The sequence below is a fragment of the Sabethes cyaneus genome, chromosome 1 (genome assembly GCF_943734655.1).
Source record: "Sabethes cyaneus chromosome 1, idSabCyanKW18_F2, whole genome shotgun sequence".
In the NCBI taxonomy this organism is placed as follows: domain Eukaryota; kingdom Metazoa; phylum Arthropoda; class Insecta; order Diptera; family Culicidae; genus Sabethes; species Sabethes cyaneus.
Window position 1 is genome coordinate 14039950 of NC_071353.1, and position 14672 is coordinate 14054621.

Consider the following 14672-nt stretch of genomic DNA (forward strand, 5'->3'; position numbering starts at 1 on the left):
AAAGAGCAGGGCGACCAATTCACACAGGTTACAGCATATTTCGGGTTACCAGATGTTCACATTAAAAAGTAACCCCGTTAGTTTGCATGAGGAATCGTTCAAACGAACGGGGGTCCACTGTATAAGATACAAATGCAATTCAAATCGAATATGTCTCCAGAATATGTTGTTATATTAATAGCGAATTCATAAATTAACCTGGGTTCGTGCTAACTCGAACCCGAAATTTATGAACGATACGGGCAGTTTGACAAGTCGACCCGTAAACCGTAATGCTAGACAGTTTTAACCTGCGCTTCAAACTGAATGCTGTCAGTTTAACCGAAATGCAATCTCGGTTAATTTATGAACGCTTTGACAGCACTTCGATTAAAACTGAGTGCTAATCGACCTGAGCCAGGTTAATTTATGAATTCGCTATAAGCTTGCTGACGTTTACCCTACGGACACATCGACGCGCGATTTGATGTTGCTGTTAGATTTTACATTGATTTTACACGTTTGTTTTTGTTTTCCCCCAGTTATACCCCGGTAAAAAACATACGTTGAGTGAAAAACGATAAGTTTTTGTAGCTTTTTGAACTGGGCTTAGCAAGCTCTATTCTTCTAGATCACCTTTCTTTTTGAGTATGGATAAGCAAAACTAATCGAAAAATGTACTCAAATTAAAAAATATAAAACTTCGTATCGCAAAACTCTGTTGAACACCATCATGATGCATTTACCAACACACATCATGCGTCAAAACAAAAAGTGACAGCCCGCGGTCATGGTGCTGTCACTGTCATCTGTCATGTTGAGCCCGACGCTGTCAAAGTTAGCGGTCAAAATTTTATGCTGCGTGCAGCGCAAGCAAGAAAGGAGAGGCTTCGCATACGTCAAAACGAGCTGTAAATTTTCTTCATCCTGAAAAACGTAGTGTTCGAATCTTTTCGCAGGTCAGCTTTTTAAATTGCAATGTGTCTAATTTATGTCTTTGCTTGGTTAGATTTCATTACATGCAAATTGCTGCAAAAGGTTGAATAATCTGGCCGACCAGTGAAACTTGTGCTTTGTTTTTGCAATAGTGCACAGCGTTCGCAAAAAGTGAGAGTTAATCGCAAAGAATTCGAACGGCAATGGTACTATCTACTTTTGGTTGCTTCTGCTAGAAAAGCATTCTTCGCTGGCGGTGTTCCCCGTGAAGAGCCGAAAGCGGGGTAGAGAAAAAGAATTATTAACATGTCGGATATGAAACGTGTGGCACTGACGACGATCGGTGACGCGGTAAAGAAAAGTCCCTTCGGTGGCAGTGGGTCAGACCAAAACACGAATAATTTCTTCTCCGGTGCGTTGGCCAGCTCGAAGAGCGGCACCAGCAGTAGCAGCGGCAGCAGCAAAGACCGCAAAACGGTCCGCCTGGAGCTGAAACTGTTCGAGCCCACGGAGAACAGCTTCCCGGAGTTCAGCTTTGCGAAGCTCGTACGCGAAGAGCAGGTGAGTGGTCGGCAAGAAACAGGCGGGAGAATGGTGGTGGTGGTGGGCCGGAACCGTGGCGGGAGACGTTTTTTTTGCGTACGAAGGACTTGATCGAATTGCACTACCGATAGGCGGATGGTGTTGCGTTTTTTTTTCTTTTTGGCATGAAGGTGTGTTTTTGCGAAGTAAATCGACAATACACGGTGTGCGGATTTGTAGTTAGTGCAGAAAACAAGCATTATGTCGCCATGCTGTTTTTCTATTTAACTGAACTGAATCGGAGTATGTGTGCAGTCTTATCATTTGTTTTGGCTGAATATATTAATTAAAAGCGAAATTAACCAGTATTAAAAGTTCATTCAAGTTTACACTGTTGATGCGATGATTTGTGCAAATCTTGTAAAGTCTACTAAAACATACTAGTTGTTTGTATCAAATGATTGTGGACATTCGAGTTGTGTGATTTCTGTATATTTTAACCTAAGTATTTTCTGAGTGGGTTAACAAATGAACTTAACGAATGCGCCATAAGTATTTTGTGCATCATTAATGTGTAATTTAGTGACTACAAGAGGTTATGCGTTCTTCGTCTGTTTGAGTGTAAGAGCTTTGTATGTGAAAGAGAGAACTTTGCGTGTGAGAGAGTGAGCTTTGTGCGTATGAGAGCGAGCTTTGTGCGTATGAGAGCGATTTAAGTGTGATGAGAGGAGCTAAGTGTGATGAGAGGAGCTAAGTGTGATGAGAGGAGCTAAGTGTGATGTGTGTGTGTGTGTGTGTGTGTTGTGTGTGTGTGTGTGTGTGTGTGTGTGTGTGTGTGTGTGTGTGTGTGTGTGTGTGTGTGTGTGTGTGTGTGTGTGTGTGTGTGTGTGTGTGTGTGTGTGTGTGTGTGTGTGTGTGTGTGTGTGTGTGTGTGTGTGTGTGTGTGTGTGTGTGTGTGTGTGTGTGTGTGTGCGAGTGCGTGTGTGTGTGTGTGTGTGTGTGTGTGTGTGTGTGTGTGTGTGTGTGTGTGTGTGTGTGTGTGTGTGTGTGTGTGAGAAAAGAGTGAGCTGTGTGTGAGAGAAAGTGAGTTGTTTGTGTGTGAGAGAGTGAGCTTATCTATACGTGGCGATTTTGGGAATTCTGTACACGGGCCCTATTCTCACAGTCACCTCACTCACCTCACTTCTCTCACACGCCCTATTTTGGCAGTCACTCTCACCTCACCTAACAGCTCCTCATTTCATTTGCACAGTCACCCAGGTGAGCGGAGTCACCTACGTGATTCTGAGGATCGCAAATTGTGCTCTCACTTAAAAAATTTAGGTGAGGTTACTGTGAGAATAGGGCCCACGTCTACTGGCTAATTCAAATTTATTCCGTTTTTTTTTTCTTCGTAGAAACGGCAACGCAAAATAGAGAAAAAGAGTACTGCAAATGGATTTCTTCCCGAACCGGACGACAACAGCGATGTGGCACGCATCGCACGAGAACTGGAGAAAAAGTACGGTTCCGGGACAGCCTACAGTAGCAGTGGAAAGTTTGCTCGGCCCACGCAGCTGGACTATTGTGACCGAGGCGCGGGCTACGACGAAGAGGATTCCTTCATAGATAATACCGAAGCGTACGACGAAATAATCCCGGAAGAGATCGAAACCGTGTGCGGTGGTTTTTACATCAATTCCGGTCCGTTGGAGTTCAAAAAGCTGTCCAACTTTGAACGGCCCGAAGATGCGCTTCGGATGCCGAAACGAAAAAAGCGGGCGTTGTCATCGTCCAGTGAAGACAGCAGTGACCGAGAGGACACGGCAAAAGCGGTGCCAAAAAAAGTGGTTACGAAAAAGAAAGATGAGCTGGGAGCTGGTAGTGCGACTAGTGGAACTGACAGCACGGCAGGCAAAGGGGGTAAGCTAGGGAAGAAACGGTTAAACGGTCACGTTGTAAAAAAGGTCAAAATGACCGCAGAAAAACAGGCTAATCGTAAGGCCACAGGGGCAAATAAGGAAAAGAAAAAGAAGAAAGAATCGAAAGTTATAAATGCTGAAGCAGTCGGTGGAAAAGATGTGAAAGTGGTTAAAACAACAACAGTGAAAGATATGTTGCGAGCGAAACGGGACAGTTTGCGAAAGATGGAACAGGAAAAAAAGGGTGGCCGAAGCAGCGGCTCAGGATCTACTTCCGAGGCGGATGAGGATGGTGAGAATGATGGAACGGACGATGGAAGTGATTCTAGTGAAAGTGATAGCAGTGACAGTGGATCAGATGACTCTGAGAGTGACAGCGCTTCCGCTTCCGAGCCAGAAAAGAAGGTTGACAGTGAAGCCGAAAGCAAAAAGCTTAAAGAAGTTAAACTGCCAGATAATCTGCCGGATCATTTATTGCAAGACTTGAGCAGTTTGAAGGACATTGCAAAGAACACAAGTGGCAAGTTAAACTTTTTCGATGCCACTGTTGCTGATCTTCTGCTGCAAATCGATGTTAGTTCTCGAATGTGCGGTGGAAGTGCGCGGAATGCTATATACAAACATCTGGAACTGCATCTGCAAGTCAGTAGGCAGACACTGATGGTAAAAATTAAGAAAATCCGAATAAGGAAAGAGGATAACAAGGTTAAAAAGGCGCTCAATAAATTGGAAGATGTGGTGACGGAGCTGATGCCGAAGGTACTAACAAACTATGAAAATGAGCGGCAGAAAGCAATCGAATTGCGTAACGCACAGCCTACTACTAGCGAAAATAGTGAAAAAACAGATATTAAGTATCCAAAGAAAAAATTCCCTTGGAATGATCAGCTTCGAACACTGTTATTCGAAGTAGCCGCCATACGGAAGCAATCCTTCCACATTCTTCGTCCTAGAAAGGAAACAGAGGAAGACTACGTCAACAGCTACCTGAAAAAATCAGTAGTTCCACTCTGGCCGACCGGATGGATGAAGTTCGAAGAACTTCAAAAGGAACTAGACCGTCGGAAAAAGGCCGACATGAAAGCTGCCAACAAGGAAGTCAAGAAGACAGTTCAACTGTCGGCGGTGACAGCTTCTGCGGTGCTATCACCAGTAACAAACGGACCGGGAGGAGGTAAACCGGATGCAGTATTAACCCCAGCAGTGAAACAACCGAAAACCGATGAGAAGAAACTGATTCGACCGGCACAACAATCACCAATTATAACTGCCACAAATATGACCCAGCCTTCGCCAAGCACTTCACCGGCAGGTCTGAAGAAAACATCCGATCACAGCATCATCAACATCATCAGTTCGCCACCAAGTAAAAGTTCCTCACATTCCAGTCATCCGCTTGCTCAGCAACAGCCTCAGCCGCTGTCTCAAATGCAGCAACAGCAACAACAACAACCACCACGACCTCAATCGCAGCCACCACGGCCACCTCTCAATTTTGACGAGGACCTAATACAGACACACATAATTAATCTAGAGGTGGGTCCAAGTACCGCCAAAAGATCGCCAATCAATCCCACCACAATAGTATCGGATTATCCGAAAGATCTCCGGATAAATTCGCCGGCTCTGTCCTCGGCATCTTCAGCATCTTCATCCCGCAGACAATCTTCCTACCAAGATCCATCACCGCCGATGGCGCACACAACTCCCACAACAATCGTTCCAAGCAGCAGCACTGGCCGCAAGGATCGCAAAAGCTTGGACGACGACAGCGACAGCAGTATCGAAATCATCGGAGAGTACAACGTTGCAGATAAACACGGCATTTCACCCGTACAGCAGAAAGTGGATCCGTTAAATTTGGCTTTGCCTTCGCTGAACAAAGACAAGTACAAAAACATCGGAAACAGCTCCGGTAAGAGCAGTAGCAGCAGCAGCAGCACCATCCATGGCGGTTTCTCCAAGGGAGCAACCTCCGCAACGAACTTCAATAACAACTTAGAAAAAGCGAAATATGTCGCACCAACAGCAGCCAGTACCAGCGGTTCATTTGCTTTGCCCACAATGGCGGGATTGATGCAATCCAACTCCAGTATGCCACCAAAAGCTACCTCCATACCGGGAGAACTTGACGTCATTCGAATTATGAAGGAACTTCAAGAGTTACAGGTTCGTTATTGGTCGGTCACCTTAAACTTCCCTTTTTCCTACTTTTTGCACTCTATATAATAGGCAATTCAAATGAACTCGATGAACAAAGCTAGTTTGAAGAGCGACAGTCCGAAACCAGCGCACATATTTCCATCAACTTCGAAGAAGACGGAACCCGTCAATCACAAAACCCAGTCACCGGGACCGGCAGCTTCCCAGCACCAACAGCAATCTCATCACAGTAAGTACATCACAGTAGCTAGTCCATAGATTGATTGTGTTTGCATTCAAACCATCTTTTTTAATGCGTTCATTGTGCGTTTCATCGGTCGTTGCTCAGTTCAACTTCCACAGCTCGCCCAATTTTTGCCCAGATCGTAGACGATGAGCACACACTTGCGAAGACATTCTACACTGCCACAGTATAGCAAGCGAGCAAACATTAACACGTAGTAGCAGCGTCACGTCCCCCGATGGCACGCTCGGATTCGGTGAAAAACGTAACCGTTTTTTTCTTATGACTGTTGTGATTTTCTGTATTTTTTTTTTGTTCTTTTATCTTGCGAATAATTTTCAAAGCATGGATTTGTAGACCGTTTCAATTAGTCATGCGCATTCATTCGTTCGAATAATACATCTACTAGAGGTTGTATAACATTTTCCTAAAAACCAGTTTTCCGAAACCCACTTCTTAGAATGAACCGATTTCCTGAATGTACTACTTTTCTGAATACCAATTATCCCCTAAAAGCCGCTTTCCCGAAATTACCTACTACTTTCCCGAATAGTAACGTGTTGTGCTTAGAGCAGAGATGGTTCATTCACTTGAACTCAATTTTAATTCATTTAACACTACCGTCTGAGACGAACAAAGTTTGAAAAAGTTATAATGGGACATTTGTAGAACCAATTTTTTTCTGAAATTTTGTTCAGTCAAGCTAGGCTGTATTTGGGCTTTTGTGCGACGTACCGTCCATCGAAGTAGCCCCTGCTGCGGCGATAAGAAAACAAATGTGAAAATTCTGTTAAGACATGTTTCATCCTCCAAATAATCAAGCAGAATAATAAGTTTGTTTGAATAGTTTGAATTCTTTTCATTCATCCGGAAGTGTTCCGAATGTAACAATTTGGCGGCGAGAATTAAAGAATCAAGAATCGAGAAACAAGGCATCATCAAGCTTATTCTCCAGCAGATCCAGCAGATGGCGAAACAAAACGCTCGTCTGATGGCTCAATGATAGAACGTTTCAGCAATCAAGAAGCACCAGCCCGGCGAGCAGCCTCGTGTTTATTACCGAATCATTGGCGTTCAATATCCGTGAGTTTTGCTACGACCCCGAGAATAGCTGTGTGTTCGACCGATGGTTCCAGAAATACGAACACCTGTTCCGGAAGAACGACGTTAAACTTGGCGATGCAGCTAACTAAGGTCCGTCTCCTACTATCTACGAAGTGTGACGGTGCGCGACAAGTACGTAAATTTCGTTTTGCCGACGCATCCCTTTGAGTTTTCTTTCGATACCGTGAAGAACTGGAAGCAGCTGTTCGGAATGAGGATCACCTTGTTTAGCGAATGATACCAGCGCTTCCAGCTTTCGAAGCGCACTGAGAAGGACTACGTAACGTATGCAGCGGCAGTGAACAAGCGATGTGACAATTTCGAGTTGAACCGTATCACAGCCGACATTTGCAGAATCTGAAACATGACACCCCCATGGTAGAACAGAAATCATCGACAATCGCACCAGTCTGTGCCGTCAAGCAGAAGAAGCAGGTATCAAATCCATCTGTTCCACAGTCAAAGGATAGCAAGCAGCACTACGTTCGTGAATGTTCTTTTGTGAGCCACATCTGTAAATCCTGCAACAAAGTTGGACACAAGAAAGATTACTGCAAGTGCAACTCTGTGAAGCCCAACAATCGAAGAAACAAAACCAGCAAGATGTAGTGAACTGTGAGCGGCATTTTTGCAGTCAATCAGGTGAGCAGCGACCGCAGGAAGTTCCTGAATCATCGCCATTATCCGCGGACTGCAAATTCGGCTGCAGTTCGACACAACATACGACATAACCGTCATTTCAAGACAGACCTGGCACTTGGGCGAACCTGGGATCACCGGAGCTGCAACCAACCACCAATCAAGCGAAAACGGTGTCCGGAAAACCCTAGCATACAGGAAAAAGCAATGCCTTGAGCTTAAACGTCTTTCTAAGACTTGACCCTTCTTTATCGACAGACTTCACAGCTGGAGGTTAGAGTACAGGACAGTTACGGGGCTAGTCGAACTAAGCGGCAAGTAGCCACATATCCGGTCCTTAATTTGTTCGATCTCGACTGGAGTGAAATCTTCGAGCTGTGGTCGCAACCTCTCTCAGTGATCTGCAACCGTTTCCGAGCCTATTCAAGGAGTCTCTCTGATCTTGCAAGCAGACGAAAATCAAACTGCTCCTCAAGCAAGACGCACATCCCGTGTTCAAGCTAAAGCGTCGTTCACACCTACAGCAAAGGTTGGTGCCGAAAGCAGTTGAGCATTATCAATTTTTCACAATGGACTGCTCCCATCGACGTGCTCGTAGACGACGTGTCAAAGTTAACGATCAACACCCATCAGTAGAGCTTCAACAGTTTGGCACTAGATGTAAAGTCTGCATCTGGAGATTTACAATAGCGGATGAACGGTATGATAGCTGACCTCGACGGCATAGAATCATTCCTGGACATTATGGTATACAGCGAAACTGAGTTAGAACATCATCGACGTCTCATGGCACTTTTCTCGAGACTGCAAGAGTACGGATTCCATCTTCGGGAAAAGAAATGCCGCATTTTTGAACGTCAGATCAAACATCCGGGCTTCGTTTCTTCCTGCGTGCTGTGAACTTTTACTCGAAGTTCATATGGCAAATGCATCAGCTTCGGCATCCACTAGATGCACTCTCAAGGAAATTTATCCAGTTATATTGGTCCTCAGCATGCCAGCAGTCGTTTGAAAAGATTAAACAAATGCTACAATCAGACCTGCCACTCACACCATGACCCGAATCTGGCAATGGCAATCATCATCGCGGCAGACGCATCGAAAGTTGGTGTTGGTGCCATCGCAGTACATCGGTTTCCCCCAACTGTATCCAACTTCGATGACCTTCATGGCCCTGATGGTTCCATGAAGGTCATCGAAGTTGGATACAGTCAAGTGGAGAAGGAAGGCTTAACGTTGGTGTTTGAAGTTACGAAGTACCACCGGATGATCTTGGGTGGGAAGTTCACGCTGCAAATCGACAGCCAACCCTTGATGAGAATCTTTGGTTCGAAGAAAGGTATTCCGCTCCATACAGCAGACCGCTTACAACGGTGGGAGCTGGGAGCTAACTATCCTATGCTGCGACTTCGACATCGTATACATCTTTACTACAAAATTTAGCTAAGCGTATGTACTATCACGCTTGAGCAGAATTCAATTTTTGCCCAAACAAGCCAAAGTTGTGCTCATTGCAAATCGGAAGATCACTCTATGCTAGATGAAAAGTGCCCGGAAAGGATCATACAAAAAACATTAAAATGTTCATGTCTAAGCCAGTAATCAGAAAATGTTTCTTCAAACGAGAAACGCGTATGCACCGTTGGAGGAGCTCAACGAATTACCAGTGTTAGGTGAAACGTACGCATCTGCACAGCACGGTGAATCTCTTCGTGAACAGAACAATGGCGACGAACAAACCAGAAGCGAAAGAAAATCAGTCCAGCAGTGAAAACGTATCCGGACCAACCAAAAAAGCAAGGAACTTCGTAAAGATGAAGGACACCCCGTGGAACCAACCAATGCACTATGATCCAGAAAGCCAAATTAGGTGGAAAACATTGTTTACTCAGTAGTCGTTGATTTTAGACTGTTTACGTGTGAGCAACAAAATCTTGATTTAGGATGCCGCTTTTTTGGCATGAGCTATTTTAGGGTAGCCCTTAAATGAAAATAATTAACCAAGGTCCAGAAATTATCTTCAAAACGAAACAAGATAGAACGATATTCACTTCAGCAATTTTATAGGTTGAAGTATTTTGAATAATATTGCAGAAGACGGAATCCCTCTATCTCGAACCGTTCCCATATTAGGGCGATTTTCCTGAGTCAAGTTAGGGTGACCCTGCTATTTTGCGATTTTTCTCCATAACTTTTTTATTTTGCATTTCTCGGAAAACACTTCAGATGACTGGCTAAAGTATATACTACTACACTTATATTAAATTTTGTCATAAAGCTAGGCCGTTTTCAAATGTTAGTATCTTAGAGAGATGCAAGCAGAATTAAAATCGGTTGATTGCGTTTGAAAGATCGTGATTTTTTTTGCATAATATCAAAAAATTGGAGAGGGGATTTTTGTCTATCTCAAATAAAAGAACTTTAAATACGTGGGGTTTAAGTATATAAAAGTTAACGAGTTGCGCCATAACTCCGGAACGCCTTGACTGTTCTTCAGCAAACTTGACGTACATGTTTCTTGATACAAGTGAATCAGCGACTAGTCGTCATCCACTAACCTTTGAGAGCAACGATTCTGGCCGTATAGTCAAAGTTACTAGGCCAACCACAGAAGCTGACAGACGTCGGCTTCGAACGGATTAAAGGAGAAGATCCGATCTAGCACAACCAGCAAGGATGATGGCCTTTCGCCGCAAACGGCTTCGAAGATGATTCTGTACGACAATTCTATCCTAACCGTAAAGCCCTTGCTATCGTGAAAGGATGCCTGATGATGTCGGATCGGTTGGTGATTCCAACCAACCTTCACTATCGTATTCAGAAGCAACTTCGTCCAAGTCATCGAGTATACTCCTATATTTCGTATCCTTTAGTACACATATGTTAATACTTGGCAAGTGCTATGGCAACATATATTTTTGATAGGCCAACTATTTTATATTGCCAACATACTCTTACTTACCAGAGAGAAAGTACAAGAATGCTAATTTCAAAATCTATTTAATCCATACAATTGCATAAATTAGCGCCACCAACAAATTTCTAGTAAATTTAATATTTTTAAACAAAATATATGGCAACTATAAAGTCCCCACGATCAAACTGAACCTTGACGTGGTGTAGGGCTTTCTAACTAATCACTAAATGAACAACGATCACGTTTACTTCTGAATGTGGGTATATAAGAAAATACTTTTATGATTTCAAGTGGGACTCGGGGTAAAAATTTACCAAATGTGATTGTTGCGTCGTTCAGAAAGTGCTTTTATTCCGTTTAAGAAAAAAGCCAGTAAGGGGATTTCTGATAATTAATAGATTAATGTTTCTGGGGCACACCCTATCTATCACAGCTGTCACAAACATCTAAGGGGATGTATTGTGGTGACCTAAAACTACACAAATAACAGCTCAAAAAATGCTTGGAAAGCTACAACGTATGGCGTGCTCTTCAATAACTGGAGCAATGACCAGCACACCTTCCAAAGCACTAGATGCTCTTTTATATCTTCTACCGTTGCACCAATTCGTACAAGTTGAAGCAGAAAAAGGTGCTCTTAGGCTTAGGCGCGTTAAACATTTTCAAGATGGGGATCTCAATGGACACCTACGAATCCTCCGAGATTTTTAACTGCACACCCTGGTAATCATGAACGAAGACTGGATGGAAACTAGGACAAACTTCGATACCCTTCAAAGTAATCGAAACCGATCGCAGATTATGGGAAAAATGTGGTCCTAAGACTCGTCCGGGATCACTCCTGTTTTACACCGATGGTTCTAAAATTGGCAAATCTACAGGAGCTGAGGTTACTGGACCAGGAATCGACATATCAATTCCAATGGGACAGTGGCCCACAGTCTTCCAATGCCAATATCAACTTGTACAAACATTTGCTTGACTAGGAAATACAAACATGCCAATATCTGTATTTTCTCCGATAGTCAAGCAGCTCTAAATGCCTTAAAGGCATACACTTGCCAGTCAAAGCTGGTTTGGGAATGCATCCTCTCCCTAAGACAATTGGCTTTAACTAACAATGTTAATTTATACTGGGTACCCAGTTATGCCGGTATAGAAAAAAATGAAAAGGCCGATCTCTTAGCGAGAATTAGTTCCTCAACTGAATTCGTTGGACCTGAGCCAATCTGCGGGGTGTCTACAGCCTGCGTAAAAGCTGGGCTCAAAGTCTGAGAATCATCAACGATTGATGCCAACTGTAGAGCTGCTCCAACATTACGACAATCAAAGCGTTTCGTTACGCCATTCAAAAGCATCACTCACAGCTTAATCAGTTTGAATAAAGTGGATCTGAGTGCGCTAACCGGTCTTTTAACCGGACACTGTCCGAGCAGATATCACCTTAAAAATATAGGTAAGCTGACATGATATATGTCGATTCTGTAATTTTGAGATCGAGATCGATAATAATATTTCTAGTGGTAGGTTTTTGAGGTTTGGTGACGGAGATCCGTTATAGATACTCCGCACTGGCTCTTTGGACTCGAGGGTTGGAGGGCGGGTGCGACTCTATATTTTAAAGCTCCTGTCGGCTACCGCGAACGTCCAGGTCGTGTTCCATTTACTTTGTAGACCTGTCTTGGGACAGTGCTCAAAAGCTGGGACATGTAAGATGAAAAATTGCCCTGATAAGTTGATAGCCACTAACGGTCCAAAATTTGTTTTCCTATTGGTTCGTTTGTGGTTGTTTGTGTTGGAAAATTGGCAGTGGGCGATAGTGATAGTTTGGTTTGGCTCACGAATCTTCTACTTCTTCACTATACTACATTTTACAACTCAAGTAGTACAAAATGTCCAGGGCAAAGCACATTTATAAATTCGATCTATCATTTTTCTTCTCATCATCATTTTATTGAAAATATGACATTCCGGCCTTTGGCAGAGAGATCTCAGAGTCAGTTCGTGGAATCCACGCAGGGCCGGAACGCCTCCGCCTGTGGACATAGGCGTGTCGGCTATGCTTGGGGCTCTACCTGTGTTATAGTGGGCGACATTACCTGTCTCGTCAAGTAGAACCAATGTTTGAGGTCTCCCTGACGCTTTGTTGACATCACAAAAGGGCCCAGCGCAGAGTTTTACACGCTATTAAGTGACCAGTTGGATAACCCGAAAAAATGGAAAAGCAACTATAAAGTAGTTAGACCGTGCACAGTTGTATCGTCTGTGTTTGGGAAATTGAGCAATCGTGTAGAAAATGTTTGCAAAGTAGATTTCGACTAATTGTTCAAGAGCGAAAAAACTAATTTACTCTTTCTCGAGCGTACGTTTGTTTGCAGCTGCACTGACAATTATCAAACTGATGTCTGCGTTACTAAAAAAAAAAATGAATTTTCAAAAGTGCACGCCTAAAAATTAACAGTTTTCTTTATTGGGCACGATGCGTAAAAGATTTTCCAATCAATTGGCGCTAAAACAATGAAAATCGATCAGTAAACCGCTGAGTTATTAGCTCTCCAATTTTCATTACCCTCTTATACCCTCTTTAACAGGATGCAAAAGTTTCAAAGTTGCCCAAATTCAACAGCTTAAAAAACTTCCCATAATATATCATACAAAAGTCTTCAAATTAGTCTCGAATTACTACTTTGGATGTTCGTTTTGGCACATACTTACTGATCAAAAGAGGACTCTAGAACTATTAGTAAATTGGAACCCCGAAGTACAGCTTCCATCAATTCTCAGGTTCGACATCGACTGCGCCCAACAGCACCAGCAGCAGCAGTGGCCAGCACAATCCCAGCATTTTCGATGAGGATTTCCTGCTTGCCAACTACACCTACGATCGGTCTCATAAAAGAGCCTATCCGTAAAGAACCTGTGTGTTTAGTGTTTCCCAGAACAAAAAAAAAGCAAAACAAAAACCAAGACTGTTCACCCGCGCATGCATGCAATGCTTGCCAATTCGTTCCAAGGCGTCATATTCACACTTTACTTTAGTAGTCTCACTATCCTCGCTGTTGCTGTTTGTTTGCGAAGGATGATTTCATTTATCGTTCTCGATGAGGTAATTGTTGTTTCATAGTTTTCAAGAGCACACAATTGATTTCTGGTCTGCACGCTTTTTTTAGTATTTTTACTATTATTTTGTGATTAACGCTTCTAACTTGCTTGGAAACACTTTTATTCACCCCCCAAAACCAGCTCGCATCTAATGTTACATAACGTTGTTCTTCCAGAAAAACCCGTCGTCATGCTGAACGGAGCCCTGTCCAGCCCTCCAGCGAGCAAAGCGTCAACAGAGAATGTGTCGAAGCCGGAAGCGTTGGCGGCCACGTCGAAAAAGGCGACTCAAAACTAGGACTGGAAATAATCTAATGCCACTGACATCCAAGATGTTTGTTAGAATTTACTGTTGTTTGTGTGTGTGTTTGTGTGTGCGTAAGAATAAATATATATCCATAGAGCCACGATATTTGTACATACGGAAGCAATAGGCGTAACAAAAAATTAACCAAAATAGTCACTGGAAGGTGTTAGGCAAACACTGCAAGTACACAAGTAAGCCGAATTCATCGTCGAAGCCACAGGAGAATAAACGATAGTTTTGTTAAATTATGTTACTCCTTTTTCTTTGATCCAATAATTTTATGTTATTATTTAATTTTATGTTCTTGTTTCATAATAATGTAACGAAAAGTTCTAATTGATTCAATGAAAAGTGTAACGCGAAATCATCATTTACCTATCGGTTAAGTTCTAGTGATTAGGGAGAGGTAAAGTAATAATAAAAATCATTTCCAATTAGTATCAGTTGGACTTTCTAAGCGTTTTTTAATTGCGCCCTTTTGAAAAATTAAAACTCTGGAACGTGTGTGCCATAAATTCAAAAGATAATACTATACTTCCTTCAACAATATTGTAGATAATAGTCTACTCTACAATTGCCCTATTACACCACTTTTTTGAATTCTGTTTCACTGAGGCGCTGTAATCGAAAGAGCATAGCTACCTACTGAGCAAAAAAACAGCAAATGAAGCTTGTTGTCGACCAGCTATAAAACGGTGTCTCAAACTCGAAGTGTTAACTATTATTTGTTGATAAATGAATCCTGAATTTTCGTGGATTCGAAAGGAAAATTTTATGTCAATGAGCTTGTTAGACGCCAGTGCTAGCGTATGAAATTTAATACGTAATTTCAATGGAACTTGGGCCTTAATAGATCTCAGGTATTAGAAGAACTTGCCC

The 14672-nt window shown here is 42.9% G+C and overlaps 1 protein-coding gene across 3 annotated transcripts; it reads left to right on the forward strand.

Annotated features, from left to right (window-relative positions):
- Positions 1-910: 910 nt before the first annotated feature.
- Positions 911-14223, forward strand: LOC128746129 (yemanuclein). Of its 3 annotated transcripts, none has more exons than XM_053843187.1 (4): positions 911-1476; positions 2835-5507; positions 5571-5730; positions 13663-14223. In XM_053843187.1, exons 1-4 carry the CDS (start codon positions 1222-1224, stop codon positions 13782-13784), a joined length of 3210 nt encoding a protein of 1069 aa, XP_053699162.1. In that variant the 5' UTR covers positions 911-1221; the 3' UTR covers positions 13785-14223. The 3 variants fall into 3 exon arrangements, with proteins under 3 accessions (XP_053699162.1, XP_053699156.1, XP_053699168.1); XM_053843181.1 differs by lacking the exon at positions 13663-14223 and adding an exon at positions 13169-13490; XM_053843193.1 differs by lacking the exon at positions 13663-14223 and adding an exon at positions 5830-5955.
- The last annotated feature ends 449 nt before the right edge of the window (positions 14224-14672 follow it).

What these genes read in the sequence shown, in the direction of transcription:
- LOC128746129 (XM_053843181.1), top strand. Translation starts at nt 1,222, where the DNA reads ATGTCGGATATGAAACGTGTGGCACTGACGACGATCGGTGACGCGGTA. An exon ending in AGCTCGTACGCGAAGAGCAG is followed by an intron (nt 1,477 to 2,834) that starts GTGAGTGGTCGG and finishes TTTTCTTCGTAG; the next exon opens with AAACGGCAACGCAAAATAGA. An exon ending in AGGAACTTCAAGAGTTACAG is followed by an intron (nt 5,508 to 5,570) that starts GTTCGTTATTGG and finishes TCTATATAATAG; the next exon opens with GCAATTCAAATGAACTCGAT.